Consider the following 21,926-nt stretch of genomic DNA (forward strand, 5'->3'; position numbering starts at 1 on the left):
GTTGGGAGGAGGCCTGGAATTTTTGATCATGACCTCAATGCTACTAATGATATCATGCACAGGTATTTTTGCTGGAGATAAAGCAAAATTAAGGCCTTTTTCTAGCAGCGTTTTCAAATTGTCATCTAATGCCAGATTTGAGAGGTTGATAACTGTTTCTTTTTGCGTATTATTTATCCCTTGCACTGTTTGGCTATTTACTTGCGTGAGAGTATCTTCAACCTGCGATTTGCCATCTATCTGCTTATAAATAACCTGAGTATGTCTGATGGGAGCGCCGTGTTGGATATCATCGATGTCTTCTTTCTGCGTAATGTCTTCTGCAATTTTAGTTATCCCTTGCGCTGTCTGACTGTTTAATTGCTTGAGCGAATCTTCATCGACTCTAATCCGCATTTTCTTACTGTCCAATTGCGAGAAGGTACGCTTGATGCATTCTTTATGCGTGTTGTTGGACAGGACCCCTTGCGTGATGGGGCTGCCTTCTCCTACGATACTAACGGCGCTGGCAGCGTGTCTTTCAGGTTGTTCATTATGTTGGAGAATGCCATGTGAGATGGGAGTGTTACAGTTGATGCTTTTCTCTAAGATGTTAATCAGAGGGTTTTCCAAATTGTCCAACTGCATGATGGTGGCATCATAATGCTGGTTAACATTGTGCTGGTGAGTGTAGTTGTATTCATGGCCAATTTTCTGCATTTGAGATGAAGATTTAAAGTTGAAGTGAGTGTTTCCAAGGATTTTAAGCTTTCTGGATTTCTTTGCTAAGTTATAATTAAAAGTCCTTTCAGCTTTGGCGAAGGTGAAGGCATCCAAGTTTTACCAGAGATCAGAACGAAGAGCTGGTGCTAGCATGAAATGCAATCTAAGAAGTTTTTCAGAAATTTTAATTAATCGGACTCTGCTAAATTTGATTTCATGTTTGATGACGGTTTTAGTGAGATTATTGAATACATAAATGTTCTGACCTAGTTTAAGGGGATGGTTATATTTGGCGAAATTTGGAATGAGTTTTTTATTCCTACATAGTAAATTAGTTAATAAATAAAATAAATACTTATCTAAATAATAATAATAAATAATAAATAAAATAAATACTTAGATAAATAAATTAAATAATTATTGATTAATTTATCATTTATAAGCGGACTACTAATGAAGACATCAGAAATATTTATCAAATAACTATTAATAAGCTCCTTAATTTCACGCTCTCTATTCTCAAATACAATTCTCATTACCCTGATGATGGAATCGCTGGAATCGCTAAGCTAGTCCGAAACTTTGGTTTCAAAACTGTTGACAGGTTTTTCCACAAAATTAAAAATGCTTTAAAATGTTTGAAGTAGTGCTTCTGAGACAGCTTCAACTCTGGTTCCTTGTGGGAATGGGAAATATGTATGGGGATATTGTTTGTGTTTGGAGTATTTATAACCAAATTTGGAATCTGCACGAGTTGCTAATAATGCAAAGATAGGGTTATTCTCCCTTCTATTGTTGATAGGCGGTTACACTTCGCAGTTAGGGTGAAAAGCATTTGAAACTACGAGGCCACTTTTTTGGAATTCGGTGGCAGTGGAATTGCAGCCATGTGAAATGTCATTCTCCCTCTAAGTGTATAAAGAGCCTTCGGGCAAAGAAATCAGGCTGTCACATGTTTGCATGACTGAATCATCCGTTTAAACCAATAATTTTAACGTAAACCCGATATATTAATTGGGATATTTTTTAATTTTGAATTTATCAAGTGTTTAGAGATATTAAAATTTCTTTGGTTATAAATCACTTTTAGAGTGAAAAGAGATTTGATCTCTTTCTATGCAATAACTCTTGTAAATTTTATACTAGCCTACATCCATCTTAACTAGTAATCTACAAAGTGTCTAATCTTAGGTACAAACATCTTTAAGAATGAAAAAAATGTGATCTCTCTCTAGAATTGGTAGATCCAAAATTAAGATGAATCCAACATGATATAATAAATATGTATTTGACATTGAGATAACTTATTTATAATTCAAATTATTTTTATTATTAATATTTTCTAAAATATTATATATGGAAATGATATTAAACATTGATAAATATACATCTATCTTCATACATTGAATTAAAAAAAAAAAAAAAAACTATTAAATGAATAAGAATCCTCTCAATTTTTATTTATTTTTTATTTTTTTTATTAAGATATTTTATTCAACTTATTTATTAAAATATTTTATTAATAACTTACTTTATTTTTTTCTTTGTTATTGATATTTTAAAATGTTATATATTAACTAGATATTAAAAATAAAATCAATTATACATCTTCCTAGTTATGGAAAATAAAAGTATAAGATTTTTGTTTTTAATTTAAATTACTTTAATGTAAAACTATGTTACATAACATGAAATATTTTATGGCAATTATATAAATAATACTATTTCTTGTCTATATTCAATATTGAGAAATTACATTTCTTGTAAATTATTTTATGTTATATTTGTATATAAATTTATGTAAGATATAGGTGTAAATTGAAATATTTTATGTATGGGGAGAGATTAATTTTTTTTATTAATATTATTAATTAATTAATTTAAATTATTATTTTATTATTTTAAAATACAAGGTTACATGACAATATCTCTTTCATGTTTTTATATTATTATAATTAAGATATTTTATGATTTGTTTTCTAACACATTTTTTAAAGTAGAAAATAAAAAGAAAATTTGATACATATTTTTTGAATATTTTAAGAATAAATTCTCACTTATTAAATTGTAAATTTAGCTATATATGTAGGTGGTATAGTTGGCAAAATATATGTTACTAAGCCTTTATGTATCCAAGTGATAGATAGTTCCATCCTTGAAAAAAAGAAAAATATAAATTTTTCTATTATATTAGTAATTTAGTTTATATGGTTACTCTAATCATATTTTACATTTAAAGAAATAATCCACTATTTACTTTGATGACATATTATAATTATAAATATTTTTCTTTTTAATTATACAAAGTACAAACTAACTGGGATCAAATATCTTGAAGTACAAACTTTTTTAGAGAGAAAAGTTAATTTATATCTCTAACGGCTTGCTACACATACAATTAAAATCTATCTAAAATAGTTAATCTAATTGTCATTAACCTAATATAAAAAAATTTAACAAACTGAAACATCGATATATTTAGTATATAAAAACATATTATTAATCGATATTAGCTTGAAATAATAAAATAATAAAAGAGAGTTACTTTCCCTTTGTAACCCAGAATAATTGTGGTTTAATAAAACAATGATAACATTTAGATCAAAGAAATGGAGGTTCAAATATATAATTTTTTTACTCAAAAAATATGACGCATCAAGGGCAAACTATTTTTGGAGGGAAAAGAGAATTTATCCTTTTAGCGAGAAGATTTTTCAAGAATAGTTAATTTACTTATAAATAATATGATATAAAAAATTTAATAAACTGAAATCATTAATTGTTTTATTATATAAAAACATGTTATTAAAAATATTAGTTTGAAATAATAAAATAATAAAAAAAAGTTATTTTCAGTTTGTGAACAATAATTGTGGTTTAATCAATCCATGATACCAATTACATCAATATAATGGATGTTCAAATATATATATATATATATATATATATATATATATATATATATATATTACTCAATAAATATATAATTCAAGAGTTAAATAGATACTAATCTAGATTTATCTTAATTTTGGATCTACAAGTGTTTAGATACATCAAATCTCTTTGGGTGCAAAAATATTTAAGCGTTGAGATGAATCTAGACTCATTAGTTTAATTTTCATTAATATAATTTCAAAATTTTAATAAATTTAATTTATTAATTTATTTCGATAAATAATATATTCTTAATCAATATTAATTTAAATGAAAGAAATATTGCATCCAACATGAACATCTCAATTACTTTAAATGATGTTAAAAGAACCACATTCACATGAAAAAAAAAAAAACATAAGCATTAGCTTCAATTGTTTGACACACAATTTTCCTTTTTGTGCATGGATTTGGAGGTTCAAATTTATTTTTATTTTAGGTGATGCATGGAATTGAATAAAGATGGAGAAATATCAATTACTATGCAATTACTATGTCCAATTATTACATTAATCTTGGAAAGCTAGAAAATCAACAAGCATAAATAATTTTAAATATATTTTTCAACCAACATCAATTGAAATATGGCAATATAGTTAACAATTTATTGTAAATTTGTAACAACACGTGGTTGATTTTCTATGTAAATCAAAATAAGACCAAGGTCATGGGATACATATTCCAATGTGAATGATGGGAAAAACATTGTAATCAGGTATCTCTGGTGATTAATTAATGGATATGGAAATTGGCAAAGGCATTGCCAAAGGAAAAGTGACAATAATTGGTATTTTATGTATGAAAATAAAGGAAAATAGGAGGAAAGGTACCAGATTTGCATGTGAGAAAAATTGAAGGAAAATAAAGAAAATAAAAACCTCAATGATAATAGGGTTTATGAGGATCATTTCACAGATTTTTTTAGCTCAACATTTGGACCTCTCATTCCATTCTTTAATTCTCTAATACTCTTTCACATTTACAATATTCCTGGATCATTGTGGCACACATTTGATTTGGACGAAGAAGGAAAAGGAATGAAGGAAATCACAAGGTAACAAGTTGATGAATAGCTATAACTATATTTATTTGTAAGTAACAAGTTGCATATGTGATTCACTTGCTAGTTTATGCATGCATAGTATATGCATGCATAGTATATGCATGCATAATATATGCATGCATAGTATATGCATGTGATTTCCTCGTTATGTGTTTTATTTGGCATGAATAGTTTCCTGGATTGACATTGGTTTTAGCATTTCGTTTCCATTTCCCTGATAACCATGATGTTGTGAGTTTTTCCATTTGATTGTTTTCTGGTTGGTGCTCATAATTTTTATGTTTGTGTGTTGGAGAAAATGCTTTATAATCCCTCAAAAAATTGGGGTTGAGTTACTAGTCCTTAAGCCTAGTTTGGGACAAATGCTCTTGAGCCCTTGGGGGGTTGAGTAACTAGTCCATTGAGCCAGGTTGGATAATCACTTCAGAGCCATAGAAGGTTGCTAGTTGAGTTACTAGTTCCTCAATCACTAGACAACTTGGGTAGAGATTGATCTGGTTGGTGTCAGTGACGTAATACCATGAGGTCAAATCACTAGTTGAGCGTTGAGGTGATTTGGCATATCGAAGCCCTATCTTGGTTTGCTTTAGTTTATTTGATTAGACCCCACATTCATGCTTGGAATATGGCGCGAGGGTGTTTGACTGAAAGAGAGATTTTGTTCAGCCCAAGCTTTGGTCGGGTGGTATGTTGAAGTCCATGACTTGGTTGATATCTTCATATGTTAATAAGAGTTATTATTCCATTTTGATCCATGTATATTTATTTGCAATTTTTTGGTGATATTACAGCTAGGTTGCTATGGTTTATATGTTGTTTATTTTATGGTTATATGTTGCTCATATGATGTGTATCGTCTACGACTCTTGTCATGAATTATATAGATATTGATGAGTTGATGAATGTATGCAGTAATAACTATTGTTACAACTATATGGAGAGGGCATAGGGCCTTCTCAATGATTCTCATATCAATCTCTGAATTTTATGATCAGATATGCATTCATAACATGTAGCTTTCATATCCACCATGTGTTTGACGAAATGTGTGTTATGTTATCGGAAGTCTAGGTCAAGTTTTTCCTTCACGTTTGTATGCTTAGCCTTTTTTTTATGCCATTAATGATTCTAAGAGGTTTTAGGAAGCTTTGGGAAATGGTTTTGAGGCTCGCCGAGAATATAGGCTCAGATCTTGGGATTGCACCCTCTGAATTGGATGATTTTGGTCACAACCGCACCAGGAAGACTTTTGTGTGTGGTTGAAGGCCTTCAACTACATGGAGGCATTAAACTACATGGAGGCCTTGTAATGCATGTGGTCAGGGGTTAAGGTGTGTGAAAGGGAGCCCTTTCTTAAGGTTTGGTCTCATAGGGTGGTTCTTTGGCCTGTGAGTGTCCATATAGCCCTTTGAAATGTTGTGAGTTATCAGTCGGTGGTTAGTTTTAGGACCCACATACTTAACTAGAGCTAGGAGGTTGGGTCATCTTGTAGTAGCTCTTTGTCTCATGTTTACCCTGGTAAGCCAGTGAAAACGGGTAAATGTGGGAGGGGTGGTTACATATAGGTATCAAAGCGCCCAAGTTCAAATGGTTAGACTAGATGGGCTGAATGTGTTTCCATGGATGCTTGTTTATTTTTTATGTGTTCATTATGCATTCATTCTCATAGTCATTATTATAGCAATGTTGTCATGTAGAGGATAATGATGTTGATGCTCAGATGATGTATATGTTTATTTCATTAGATATACATATGTTGAGCTAATACAAATTTATTTTTATCATGAGAAGCTTCCCCTCAACTTCACTTAGGTATGTTGATTATGCTTATATTTAGTTTATCTGACATGGTATGCTTGCAATAAGTATAAGATAAAGATAACAAATAAAATTATAGAGTACAATTCACATGATTCTCCATAAAGATTAGAGGAACAACATGGTGATGAGTACTCCCCGCACATAGAAGGTACATTGAGAACTTTGAAAGCATAGATTAGAAGCTATAAGAGACTTTATAGAGCATGGAAAAAAAGAAGAATTTAGTGCATTCATCCATTATAGTTTATCAGATTTGTAGAGACAGGACCACTTAGGATAAGTCATGGACAAGAGGAAAGGACCAATGTGGCATATGGGAGAAGGTATCAATCAAGATAGAAGTTTGATAGGGATGGCATAGTGAGAGATGGTAGGTTCTTATATACACCTAACAAGATGGGTAATGATGGTGGGTTCTATTCTAGTTGTGGTCCAAAGAGATAACATCGTCATCACCATCACCATCTATATAGGACGAGTGAGACGTAGTAGTTTCTAAAGGAGTTCAAGAAATAAAATCCTCCAATAATTGATGGAGAAAGGAAGAAGTGACAAGATGCATAAGCATGGCTTCTCGGGATAAAAAATTTCTTAAAATCACATTAGTATTCAAAAAATATGAAAGTGAGGATAGCCAATTTAAGTCTTAAAGGAAAAGAAGACATTTGGTGGGAAGATGCAAATAATATAAAAGGTGTTGGAGAAGAGGATCTAACTTGGAGTGAGTTTGAGAGACTCTTTAGGAAGAAGCATATATTTTAAAGATAATATGATCATATGGAAAAGAAGTTCTATGAGCTAAATATGTTATCTATGATCGATTAGGAGTATCGCAGTAGATTCTTGGATTTTTTGAGATATGTGAATTACTTCAAGGAGGAGAAATAAAATATTCATAGATTCATCAGTGGGTTGTTGATATTGTTCAAAGATAAAATTGAGTTTGATGAGCCTAGATTATTGGAGAAGACCTCATAAAGATGAATCATTGTTATAATAAATCAAAGCGCAAGATTGAGTCTAAGAAAGATTGGAAAGGTAGTTAAAATAATAAAGGAAAGTGGGCTAAGAAGAGAGGAAAACCTAAGGATACAAATTACAAGGATAATTCAACATTGTATAATAAATTCAAGGTAGTTTCGAGAGGACAGGGATTTTAGTCTAAGGAGCATAACAAGGGTGATGGGAAGAAGTATTTGTAGTGTTTGTCATGTGGTATGATGACAGAAAGAGAGATTTCCCAGAACATCAGTGTGGTAGATAATATATTTAGAGTGCTCAGGAGGCAAATATATTTGGGGATGTTGGATAGAGTATGCCTTATATTTATGCAAAATTGGATAATATGTAGGTTGATCATTATGCATCTATTATCGAGATGGAAGATAATATTTGTGCTCAAGTTGTTCTTATTTTGATTAACCCTAGATCTACTATAGATATATCATTCCTAATCTAGTGGACACATGTTTCCTCAATAAATAAGTGGATGTAGAGTCTTGGTTCGTGTAGCTTTTTATAGTTACTAACAAAAAAGTTCATCCTTAGGTAAGATCTTGTGTAATTCATCTAAACTGTATGTTGATATCAACATATCTAAATGTGCTTTCATTGGGATCATACACCGTGCTGTTGGGTGTGGATTGTTTGTATATTCATAGGACTAAGGTAGATTCCTGTGATAAGGTTATTGAGTGCTTGGATGATGATGGAGAGAAGAATATTGTAGGGTAAGAAGAAGCAAACATCAGTGAGGATGGTTATATCTGTGTAGGCAGAGCACATGAGTAGAAAATGATTTATATTATTTGAAATTCATATTTCTATTGACAAAGGGAAGGATATTGATGATGTTGAACTCTTCAAGAGGTATCCAATTTTGTAGCAGTTTCAGGATCTATTTCCAACAGATATCTAGAGTTACCACCTCATAGGGAAGTGTAATTTTTTATTGAGTTGGCACAAGGAGAACCACAATCATCAAAGACACCTTTCATGATGATAACTCTAGAGTTGGTGGAAATCGCATTGAAGTTGAAGGAAATGCTCGACAAGGGATACATTAGGCCAAGTGTGTCACCTTATGGTGCACCAATGTTTTTTGTTAAGAAGAAAGATAGTACTCTTAGGTTGTGCATTTACTATAGCATGTTGAACGAGGGGAAAATAAAAAACAATTACCCTTTTCACATATTTATGACTTGTTTTATTAGTTGAAGGGAGTAGTAGTGTTCTCAATGATTGATTTGAGATCAAGATATCATCAGGTCCGAATCAAAAGAGAGGACATCTACAAGACTACCTTCTAGAACATGTATGGGCATTATGAGTTGGTTCAGGTTCCTTTCTGTTTGACTAGTGCTTCATCCACTTTAATTTGTCTAAGGAATAGTCCGTTGTGTCCTTATCTGGACAAGTTTGTAATATTATTGGTTGATGATATATTGATATATGCTAAGAATGAGGAAGAATGTGCAGAACATCTCGTAACAAGGTTAATAATGTTAAGAGAGCATTATTTATATTCCAATATTAGTAATTGTAGTTTATTTCAGACAAAATTTCATTACATACAGAATGTGGTTTCTAAGGAAGGTATAGAAGCGAACCTAGAAAACACCATAACTATCATGGAATGGGCAGATCCTAGGAATGTGGATGACGTTGTATCATTCATGGGGTAGCTAGGATATTATAGGAGGTCCATTAGGAAATTCTCATGAATTTCCCATCATATTACATCATTGTAGAGGAGAGGCAAGAAATTTGAAAGGATACAGGAATGTGTAGCTAGTTTTGAGCAGTTCAAATAGTTTCTTACAAACGCTCCATGTCTAAAGATTGTAGATCTAGACAAAGAGTTTAATATGTCTATACATGCTTCTAAGAGAGGAATTCATGGAAACCTGATGCAATATGGATAGGTGGTATGATACGAGTCAAGGAAAGTGACTGAGAAGGACAATAATTATGTGACAACTGATTTTGCATTGGTAGCGATCATCCATGCATTAAAGATGTGGAGACACTATCTTCTTTGCATAAGGTTTGTTTTGATAACTGATCACAGTGGGATGAGATATTTGTTTGAGCAACCTAACATGAATGTGAGGCAAGATAGATGGTTTTGTATACTTAGTTTGACTTTGAAACTAGGTACATTAAGGTTAAGGAGAACGAGGTTACATATGCTCTTAGAAGAAGAGTGTAAGTAAATCACATACCGGCTATGAGTTCATATGGGAAATATTGACAAGATCAAATATAACAGGTACCGAAATCTTAAGCACATACTATAGTAGGAGGGTACTGTTATGAAACCAGCTCACAAAAAGATAGAAAAGAGAGATCCACACCTTACAATTTAGCCTCTTTGAGGGGGAAACCTCCTTTACATTACATAAATGAGAAATTCTTCCATGATTCAAATGACAAAACCTCCTTTATATATATAGGAGTCTAAGGAGTCACAATATAACCCAACCGACCTAACAATAATAATATAAAGCCACAAAAATAACAATAGAAGGATTCTATGGGGCACAGTAATAAAGATATGGGGACAATAAGGGCACAACAATATTAATAAGGGATACAACTACAGTAGTAATGGGGTAATCACTACTATTATAGGGACCCAACAAGCCCCTCTCCTTCAAAACGGTGTTGTCCTAAACACTTCAGTAGTTCTAGATGCTTCTGTATAAAATTCTCATCCTCCCATGTGGAATATTCAGTGCATAAGTTCTTCCACTTGATAAGATACTCCGAAATTGATCGACTTCATAACTTTCAAGTTCTTGTTTCTGTGACTGCTTCTGGTTCCAATATAATTTTTCCTTCCTCGTAAAGTTCTGGCAATATTGTTTGAACTAGGAGCTTGTCACCTATAACCTTCTTTAAACATGAAACATGGAGAAATGGGTGCAATCTAGAAGCTGCAAGAAGCTCCAATTTGTATTCCATAGTACCAATCTTTTTCAAAACCTTGTACGGACCACAATACTTTGATGATAATTTATTATCCTTCATAGCTTTCTTGAGGGACATTTTCTTATATGGTTGTAGCCATAGGAATACCCAATCACCTACATCAAAACTTCTTTCACTGCAATGTTGATCTGCCTGTTGTTTCATTATAGTCTGTGCCAACACAAGGTTATCCTTTAAGAGTTGGAGGACATGTTGTTGATGTTCGATATGATGTTCCACTGCTTGAACCTTAGAATTTTATCTTAAATATGATGTGATGGATGGTGGCTGATATCCATAAAGTGCCATAAATGGGTTCATTTTTGTTGCTATAAGGAAGGAAGTGTTATACCACCATTCAGCCAGAGGCAACCATTTGACCCATTTTGTCTGATTATCAGATACAAAGCAATAAATATATCCTTCCAAACATTTGTTTACTATCTTAGTTTTCCCATCAGATTGAGGATGATAAGATGAGCTATGAGCTAACTGAGTACAAAGACAAGAAAATACTTCTTTCCAAAAATTTCCAGTGAAAATGGAATCTCTATCACTTACAATTTCTTTGGGTTTCCACGTAGCTTTTGAATTGTTTCCATAAATGCAGTAGAAACTGTACTGGCTTTAAATGGATGTGATAATGCACAAAAGTGTGCATACTTGGTAATTCTATCAACTACTACCATGATGACACTCTTTCCCTCAGACTTGGGTAAACCTGTGATAAAATCCATTGAAATCTCGTACCAACATTGGTTTGGAATGGATAAAGGTTGTAATAGACCCGGTGTCTTAATTGTTTCAACTTTATTTTGTTGGCAAACCAAACATTCCACCACAAACTTTTGAATATCTTATTTAAAGCCCTCCCAAAAAAATTCCTTCTTAATCCTATGGTAAGTTTTTAAAAGTCTTGAGTGCCCTCCTAAGGGTGAAGTGTGCAATTCCATAAGAATCTTTTGTTTTAGCTGGGAATTCTTACAGAGGTGTAAGTGATCTTTGTACCATAACGAATCATTTTGCTAGCTAAATGTATCAGACGTACTGGAGCCTTGTTGTAACTTTCGAATAAGTTCCCACACTTCTTTGTCATTCTTCCATTCCTCCCTTGCTTCGTTTATCCAATTTGGTTGGATAATAGAAATGGCGCACAACAATGCTTCCACATCCTCATCCTTTCTTGAGAGTGCATCTTCCACCACATTTTTCTTCCCTTTTTTGTAGATGATTTCAAAGTCATAACCCAACATCTTTGTGACCCACTTTTTTTGCTCTTCAGAGGATAATATTTTTTCTAAAAATTATTTAAGGCTATCATGATTCGTTTTTACCTTGAAGTGTCTTCCCATTAGGTAGGGTCACCATTTCTTAAGTGCATGGAGTATTACCAACATTTCCTTCTCATAAATAGCTTTGTGTAAAAAATTTCCCTTGATTGAACGACTTTCGAAAGCAATGGGTCTTTCATCTTGCATTAAAATAGCACCAATTCCATTTCCTAAAGCATCACATTCCACAATAAAGGGTTTTTTGAAGTCTGGTGTAGCTAAGACTGGTGCTTGGCACATTGCCTCTTTAAGATGCTCGAAGGCCTTTGTTGCTTCTGGATTACATGAAAATGCATCTTTCTTCAATAATGTTGTTAGAGGTGCTGCTATTCTCCCATAATCCTTAATAAACTTGCAATAATACCCTGTCAACTCGAGAAATCCTCGCAAATGCTTTATGGATGTGGGGATTTTCCATTCCTTAATGGCTCTAATTTTGCTAGGGTCTACCTTAACTCGTTCATGAGATACAATATGACCCAGATATTCCACCTCTTGTACTTCAAAGAGACATTTGGATCTTTTACATATAATTGTTTCTCCTCCAATAATTGTAGCACCCTATCAACATGTTCAACATGATCCTTCCAAGACTTACTATAGATTAGTATATCATCAAAAAATACTAACACAAATTTTCTAAGGAATGGTTTGAAAATGGAATTCATCAAACCTTGAAATGTTGAAGGTGCATCAGTAAGGCCAAAAGACATGACCAAAAATTCATAATGACCCTCATGAGTTCTAAATGCTATTTTCGGAATGTCTTCAGTCTTCATTCTGATTTGATGACATCATAAATGAAGATCCAACTTGGTGAAGTAATTGATCCATGCAATTCATCCAGTAATTCATCAATGAATGGAATGGGAAACTTATCTTTAATAGTGAGCTTGTTGAGCTCCCTATAATCCAGACACATGCACCATGATCCATCCTTCTTGTGCACCAATACTACTGGATCAGAGAAAGAACTTTGACTCAGTTGAATTATACCAACCTCTAGCATTTTTGCAACCATACATTCAATTTCACTCTTTTGGGCATAGGGATATCTGTACGGCCTAATGTTTGGAGGAACACTTCCTGGAATCAGATGAATAGCATGATCATGATCATGAATAGGTGGGAGACCTTTGGGAGTCTCAAATACCTTGGAATGATTGTCCAAGAATTTTTGGAAATCTGGAGAAATAGATGACTCCAATGTGGAAACATCTAGCGAACATAATTATGTAATTACACCTCTTTGTTCCTTTTTTAGAAGCTTTTTCATACCGTTAGAGCTTATTATATTTCCTGGTTTCCCTTCAATACCCCTTAATTCAACTTAAAAGCTATTGTACCCAAGGATTGTAGCCATTGGACTCTTAGTACAACATGAGCACCTCCCATTGGAATGGAAAGCATTGGGATAGTCAATACATATTCTCCTATGGATAGCTTGATATTATGGCACTTTCCAGAGCAATTTATTGTTCCTCCATTTGCAACCATCACTTGACACTCTGGTGTTGGATATAAGAAGCAATTCAATTCTTTTGCTACCTTACAATGAATAAAATTGTGGGTACTTCCTAAATCAATGAACACTATTACCTTTTTCTTCTTGATTTGTCCTTCTATATTGATGGTTTGAGGAGTGGTAATTCCTTCCAATGCATTACAAGATATGGTTGGATTCATTTCTTCTTTATCTATGCTTTGCTCCTGGAGTATATCCTCTTCTTTTGACCTTTCTTGCTCCTTTTCTTCTTCCTCTTCATAATCTATGTAGAATAATTTGTTCTCAGCACACTTATGACCTTTAGTGTATTTGCTATCACAATTGTAACAAAGCCCTTTTGATCTTTTTTCTTCCAATTGTTGTGGTGTCAACCTTATGGGTTGTGGAAGACTAGGGGCAACAACACTTCCATCTTTATAGTTGTGAGTGGTGTGCTTCCTGGTTGCCATAATTTTGCTTTCCATTTTTCTTGCTAACCTGAATGCCTTCTCTAATGAATCAGGTTCAGAAAGGCGAACATCATGTTGGATATTATCCTTTAAATTCCCTATGAACACATCAATTCTATGCTCCTCTGGAATATTTTTTTACCCTTATGTTCAATTTTTGGAACTCCTCAATGTGCTCCATTATTGAACCCTTTTGTTTGAGACTTATCAAATGGCTAAAAAAAGTGTTTCCTTTTGTATCCTCATAATGTGCTGTTAATTCTTCCGTAAAAATTTCCAAAGTGATAATTTTTTTACGAGAGCAAAGCCATTGATACCATACAAACTGATTTGGTTCCAAATATAAAGTTGCAATACATACCTTTTGTGTGTTTTTCACATTATTGAGATCGAAAAATTGCTCCATCTGTAATATCCATGTTGCGAGATCCTTGCCATCAAACTTACTCATATCAATTTTTGGAATATGTTGGGTCTTCGATTCAAAATTAGAGTCTATGGAATCATGATTAACATTTATTTTGTTCTCATCATCAGTTTCCTTTACTCCCCTTTCCCCATCAGTGACCATTTCTTGTAGCAACTTATTCATATTTATCTTCAATTCTTCCATCTTATCATCCATGCCATCAATTTTAGCATCCATGCCATTCATCTTAGCTTCCATCCCATACATCTTAGCTTCTACGCCTTTCTTGAAACAATCCATCTTAGCTTCTACACCTTTCTTTAAACCATCCATATTAGCTTCTACATCTTTCCTTAAACCATCCATCTTAGATTCTGTTGCTTATTCTGCAAGTCACACCTGTTGCACTTGGTCTCGTAATTTTGATATATCATGTTGCATTTCTTCCTCTTCTTCATAAGTCATGCTAGAGCTTTCAGGTTGCTTACTGGGTGTTTACATTTTCTTTCCTCAGGGCATCAATTACCAATTCAAACTAATTTTTCAAACAAGCTTATGAAAAATTAAAAAAAAAACTACACACCTTTTTTCACTTTGTAGAAGCTTGATATTGAATCTAATGTATCTCTGCAATTTTGGATCATCCAGTTCTGAAATTGTGATTTGTAGTAGCCCTCTGTGTCCTCTTTCCAATGCCACTAGTCTGATCCAAGTTGGATTCTCCAAGGAAGAGTTATGCACAATGTCCCAAGATGACCTGATTATAGACTAATTCAGTAGAGTGAAATTTTATGACATGCCACGAGTCAGTGTTTCGACCTTTGGATATAAAAAATATATAAAGGAAACTAAATTCCATCCTATTTATGTACCTTCTTACGAAATTTCTCTCTGATTCTCAGAGAGAAAGTTATGATGATTTTCCCCAGGTCGCCTGTTTAGAATGTAATTCAGGAGTCTGCAAAAAGACCAAATTCCTCAGATCATATCTCCGCAAATATAGCGCGAAAAGCTCTAAAATTCGGACTTTAGATTCAGCGCAATTTCTTCTCAAATGGGTTTTTCTTTTTAGCTTCTGAAACATCGCATAAAAAAAGTTATAGCGAAAATTCCACGATGACCTGTTTGGAGCAGCGAAACCCTAGAATCAAAAGCTCTAATTCCAAATGTTATGAAACCAGCTCACGAAAAGATAGAAAAGAGAGATCCACGCCTTACAATTTAGCCTCTTCGAGGGGGAAACCTCCTTCACATTACATAAATGAGCAATTCTTCCACGATTCAAATGACAAAACCTCCTTTCTATATATAGGAGTCTAAGGAGTCACAATATAACCCAGCCGACCTAACAATAATAATATAAAGCCACAAAAATAACAATAGAGGGATTCTATGGGGCAGAGTAATAACAATATGGGGACAATAGGGGCACACAAATATTAATAAGGGATACAACTAAAATAGTAATGGGGTAATCACTACTATTATAGGGACCCAACAGGTACAAGTGCGAAATATGTGGATTATCATCTAACGGCAGATGGCTTGGTCAGATTTAGGGAAATTATCTATGTGCCATACAACGGTGAGCTAAGTAAGCTTATATTGTTGGAATTTCATGCTAATATATATTTAGGTTATCTAAGATATCAGAAGACATTGACAATAATTAAGAATTTTTACCATTGGCCAAACTTGAAAAAAGAGGTGGATGACTATGTTACAAGGTGTTTGGATTTTCAATAGGTAAAAGAAAATTGTAAGCATTGAGGTGGTTTATTGTAGCTAATTCCAATTCTTGAATGGGAATGGGAGGTCATATCCATGGATTTCATCGAAGGTTTATCGATGACATATAAAAAACATGATTCTGTCATGGTTGTGGTTGATGGGTTGAGTAAGGTATAGAACTTCATTCTGATGAAGTCTACTAATTCAGCTAGTGATGTAGCATAGGTATTCATCAAGGAGATAGTGAGGTTGCATGGTATTCCTAAAAATATTGTATCCAACACAGATTCCAAGTTGACTTCCATGTTTTGGAAGGATTTATTTGCAGGTTTGCATATACAGTTGGCCTTTAGTATGAGTTATCATCCACAAACAGATGGATAGATAGAGAGATGGTCAATGGGATTATGGAGAATATGTTGAGGATGTTTGTTATGCACCTGCAGAGGAAGTGGGAGGAATATTTTCTAGTGTTGGAGGTTGCGTGTAAAAATGTGTATCATGAATCTTTGAATATGAGTCTGTTTGAGTCACTTTACGGGTAGACTTGTAACACTCCCATCATTGGAAAAATTTAGTGAACATGGTATTAACTGGACCAGATATGTTGGCAGAAATCGAACAGGAAATGTAGGTTATCAAGAAGAATCTAAAGGAAATACAAGATAGGTAGAATATTTATGCAGCTCATGATAAGGTATTTAGGGAGTTTCAATATACGAAAAATGTGTACTTTTGCATCAGTCCCAAGAGGATCTTCTCGAGGATCGGATAATCCGCAAGTTGACATGTCGGTACTGCGGGCATTTTTGAGATCATTGAAAGGGCTAGAGTAGTGGCATATGAACTTGTGTTGCCTCAGATAGTGAATGTCCATGATGTTCTCGATGTGTCATTTCTTGAGAAGTATGTGAAATATGTTGACCATGTGATTGACTAGTTTGTATTGTAGGCAGAGTTAGAAGAAGAATTATAATCAAAACCTCAGTTCATTTTGTAGTCAGGTATGTCCATGCTCTAGAATCAAGCACTCGAGCAAGTTAAAGCATAGTGTAAGAAATTTGGGCTTGATGAAGCTAAATGGGAGATGGTTGATCACATGCAGCCTATGTATCCTTATTTATTCGCTAGTTGAGTAGATCTTCTTTGATATATGTTTTGATGTTATTATTTGGTTATGTCCGTATATATATATGTATATATATGTACTACCACATCAAGTTATGTTATAAATCTCCAATAAGCGGTACAATATTCATGTTATGACGATCGTTGTGTTTTCAATATGACATGATGAAAATGCTCTGCGAAGTTGTCTTATAAAGCTCCATGGGTAGCTTGTATCTTGTTTGTTATAAGTGTCATTGAAAACCATGGAAAGTGTTCCTCCAAGGGGGAGGGATTTGTAACAACTCCAGGTTTATTTTATATGTAAATAAAAATAATACCAAGGTCATGGGACATGTGTTCCAAGTTGAATTTTGGACAAAACATAGCGACGGGGTATCACTAGTGATTAATTAATGACTATGGAAATTTGTAGAGGTTGTTATAAACCAAAAAATGTTCACCTACCATTTCTTACTAGGTGGATCAAAATACACCATGTAGGATTAATTTTACTATGGAAAAACCCACATTCACAATAGGAAATAATTTAGTAAGCCATTTTTCTAAATTATTTTTCATTGAAATCCAAAAACCCCATGAGAATAATAAAAAAATCATTATTTATTCAATATTGTTTAGAAATAAATATTAAATGATTATTTGATAATTATTTCTTATCAGTTTTGACTTAATCACATTTGAACAATTAAATAAACTTTTATTTATTTATTATTCCTTATTTATCTCCTATATTTATTATGAGATAATTATTAAACCATTAATTTAGTGACTATTTATTTCTTGGTTCTCACAAAGTGATTAATAAATCTTTTTTAATTTTTAATTACTTAAACCACCATATAAATAAATATATTTGAGCATTTTGAATATCTTTTCCCTATCAAAAAATATAATAAAATATCTACAATAACTAGATTGATAATTATAAAATAATTTTTGTGACTGTAAGGAAGATCAAGGGTTCCATCACATGAGTGAAGCCCTAATATGGAAATCTAGTCGACATAAAATGATGATTATGGTTAAGTCACGTACTTGAAATTTGTGATCTGTATTCAAATGGTGGGTTTGTCTGTAATAAGTTCGCGAAGATTTAGGCCTTATACTCCTCGAAATTCCTTAATAGTTGAATGTGTAAAGGAATTGGATTTGGGGTGAAGAATCCTTTTTACAGGAAAGCCCTAACTGATGCCTTTCTTAGTGAGAGGGATTGATGGTGATGTCACATATAATTGTAATTCTTGTTAGGTCAAGCGTGTTGACAAATATTATGAGGTGTGTTCCTCAAGGCTTGGTCACTCGAAAGAGTGGGTGACTTTGAGTGTTTTTTCCTTGTCACTTTATAAGACTAGTTGTCTTTTAACATCAATATGAGTAACTCGTTGATTGAGGACTATGGAATATGGCTTGGAGTGAGGCCTATGAAGCATAACATAGATGTGGACCCATATAATAGGGACATAGATGTCCTATAGGGTTTAACCATGGTGATGGAAAACTAATGGAGTTAGGAAGTTAATGTCCTCTAGAATTTGTCTATCCTCGTGAAGTTGGAACATCGATGTTCCCTATGGTCTGAATGTGGTGATGGAAAAATTGTACTAGTGTGTATATGATGAGGTTGAGGCACCAATTGAATCATCGTGAGTAGTTGATATTGATGTTGTACTATAGGCTATGTGAGCTAGCCTAGATGATGGTACGTAGTGTATGTTGATGGTGCACCATAGGCTGGGTGTGTTAACCTGGATGATGGCACCTAGTGTATGTTGATGATGCACCATAGGCTAGGTGTGTTAACCTCGATGATGGCACCTGGTGGATATTGATGTTTACCATAGGTTACGTGTGCTAACTTGGATAATGGTACTAAGTGGATGACATGATTTTTATAGATTAGGAGTGTTGACTTGGATGATATTGATGATGATGCTAATGATGTTAGAAATGTTGATTGATTTGATATTGATGATGTAACATATGTTATAATACCTTGTGTCAAACATGATAACAAGGTTAATGATGATTTGATATAACCTTTTAATATAGAAATTCTATCAACATGAGAACATCTAGATAGTCATTATAAATACCTTCCTAGTTAAGAGGGAGTGTTAAATTTTGTATCTATGGTTAGTCTTCATAATTTTTATTTTATTCTTGATATATTTGAAAAGAAAAATTTTCATGTTATTTTTCAAAAGAAAATTATTAGAAGACATATTCTTCATGTTGGATGAAAAAAGAAGAAATTTAAATTTATGAAAATTGAATTTTATACTTCAAAAGGGTGAAGTCAGCCTCTTCCTAGTTAGTTTGGGTCTCCCAATGTTCAATCCCATACATTCAGATGATGCACCCATTTCAAGCAATAAAGTCTATAAATAAGAGTAGATTTTACCTCACTTAAAGAATGAATAAAACTCTCATCTATCATAGCCAAGAAGAACCTAGTCTGAGGAAAGAATGAAGTTTGTAGTTAGTAGTGAAGGTGTGAGGCATACAAAGTGTACCTAAACCCAATGAAGGGCCTACTCTAAGGAAGTAAGAGAATGTAATCTTTTTCATCTCTGAGGCAAATGAAAGGATTATTATAAGGTAGCGAAGAAGACAATCTTTGCGGCCAACAAAGGGAATATTCTAAGCAAGGAAAGTGTAATTAACGAGCTCCAATGAAGCAACATTTTTGAGGCAAGGTCAGAGTTATGTAATAGGAGACTAAAGTCTCAAGAAGGCATTGGCCATTCCTATTATGAGGGAAGATGACTTGACTAGGACCATGGATCATATTTGACCTAGTTATTGACTAAGATGTTTCTCTATTGAATTTAATGTTTCTCTAATCAAAATATTGTTGGGTTTTTCGCCATGTGGATTTTCTCAAGGTAAATTATTGCATTATTTGAGTGGCTTTCTCTTTACGATATTTCTAAAAATGTTGTTTTATTCTTAAAATTTCGTTATGTATTGTTTTATGATGTGAAATAAATGTAAGAAAAGATCAATATGTAGAAGTATCAAAGGAAACAATTATTAAATTAGAGAACTATCAAAAAATCAACAGAAACAACATCTTATAATATTCATCATAGTCAATGGATCTCATTTATACTTCCTCATCTTACTATACCTCATTATGATATGACAACCTTTGCATATTGACATACTACATTATTTAACTCCAATTGCATCTACATCATGCGCGATTGCTCTAATATCTAAGGTTAAGGCCAAGTGATCTGAATTGGATCCTCAAACAACTCCATGACTGTTAAAACTTAAGAATGAATTATAGACTTCAAGAAATCATACAGATATCAAGAATAACCTCTGAATAATGGTAATTTGTAGCCATCATAGAGCAGCGAGGATCTTCGATCAAAGCACCCTGATTGTTGGCCCATGGGGACTGTGCATGGTGCAAAAATGGCAGTTAGGAAGCTCAAATCAGAAAACAGAGGTTGTTTCTAATGTGAGATTACAAAACTGCTTGAAATGGAATAGAATCAAGTGCTCGGTCATAAGGAAAACCCAAAAACCATGGGAAAAGCACTAAAACCAAAGGCAGGTCCCACACTCCAAAACCGGCGGAATATCAGAGGCGTTTCAGGTGGAAAGCGGATTTGGCAGGGGAATGAATGATTCCATACGTTGAATGATGTGTGTCCAAGGGATGAGAGAGAAAAACACTTTCGTCTAAAGCTAAGGTTCGAGAAAGTCAACCACACAATAAGAGCAATAATAGTAGGATCTAGAGGCCCGAGATCTAATGACAAAGATTGTGCCCGATGGGAAACTGGATTCAGAGGGAGAATTAAGCTACGGTTTATAAAGTTTTGAAGTCCAATTTTACCACTAAGCTGGTGGATGAATCATTTCACAAAGTAACCCAAATAATGAACCATCGAGGAAGAGCTGGTGCTCAGTTCATGAGAGGACAAGTGGCAACCTCCCGATGAAACGTTACACAATGGCGATGACACAAAGGTAGGGAATTCCAAGTAGACAGAAACAGGCAATCCAAAGAGATGGAAGAGGAAGCAAACAGTCAAGGGACGAATTGGCTTTAAGCCACGAAGAGAAAGAGAACAAAAAAAGAGAGAAGAAGGAGACAGCAAGAAGCATAGAACAGAGAATCGAGCTGACCTACAGAGTAAGGTAGCATCGAGCAGATAGAATCAAGCTTGAGAGGTTCAAGCAATCCCCGTGAGGATATTTTTTAGGAATTGAGTACTGAATTGGACTCATCCCATTAAGACCAGTTGAAATCAGACTTCGTAAGGGGGAGTCTGTGAACTCTAGTGGCCTGGGGAATCCAAGGACCACCCTACTAAGCATCATCTATTTCAGGAGACCCCAATTCAGCTCCTCATTGTAAAAACTCTGCTTAAAGGACACAATAAGAAAAGGCCACCACTGAAGGCCAGACCAGAGACATAGCCTAGGAGGATTGGGTGAACTCCTTATTAAATTGTTGTGTTTTTCATTTTCTTGTTGTGTTTCTCTTAATGTTTTCTAGTGTCTGTCTATTTTTCAATCTTATCAATCCGTTGCCTAAGATAACATAGAAACACACTAGCACATGAGTCTATAATACCTTCATTAATTAATTAACTGAGATCACACACAAGTGATTTTCAGATCAAGTGGTATCAAAGCTCTAGGTTCTTATGGTTGGACAAGCTTGTGCTTGATTTAGTTTTTGAATGCTAAATACATCAAAGCTCAAATTTGGAAAAGGAGAGTTGGTCGAAACTAATCCTAAAATTGGGAGAGTCTGTCATTAGAAGACAATGTCAGAGGAAGGTTTTGTGGGGCCAGACCCTCAATTCATAGATAGTTTCCTAGCGGTAAGGTCCATGGTAGAGGAAATGTA

General features: G+C 33.8%; 1 protein-coding gene across 1 annotated transcript in view; it reads right to left on the minus strand.

The window, feature by feature from the left end:
* Nucleotides 1-1,237: 1,237 nt before the first annotated feature.
* The window catches only part of LOC149182729 (uncharacterized), a 149,288-nt gene continuing 128,599 nt past the window's right edge, over nt 1,238-21,926 (minus strand). The window contains exon 12 of the mRNA XM_089414650.1: nt 1,238-1,296. Coding sequence (XP_089270776.1) covers nt 1,238-1,296 — 59 coding nt within the window. The remainder of the gene's footprint in view (nt 1,297-21,926) is intronic.

Source organism: Pinus tabuliformis, chromosome 3_2 (genome assembly GCF_031772625.1).
Source record: "Pinus tabuliformis cultivar Carrire ecotype Pingquan chromosome 3_2, CPIR1, whole genome shotgun sequence".
In the NCBI taxonomy this organism is placed as follows: Eukaryota; Viridiplantae; Streptophyta; class Pinopsida; order Pinales; family Pinaceae; genus Pinus; species Pinus tabuliformis.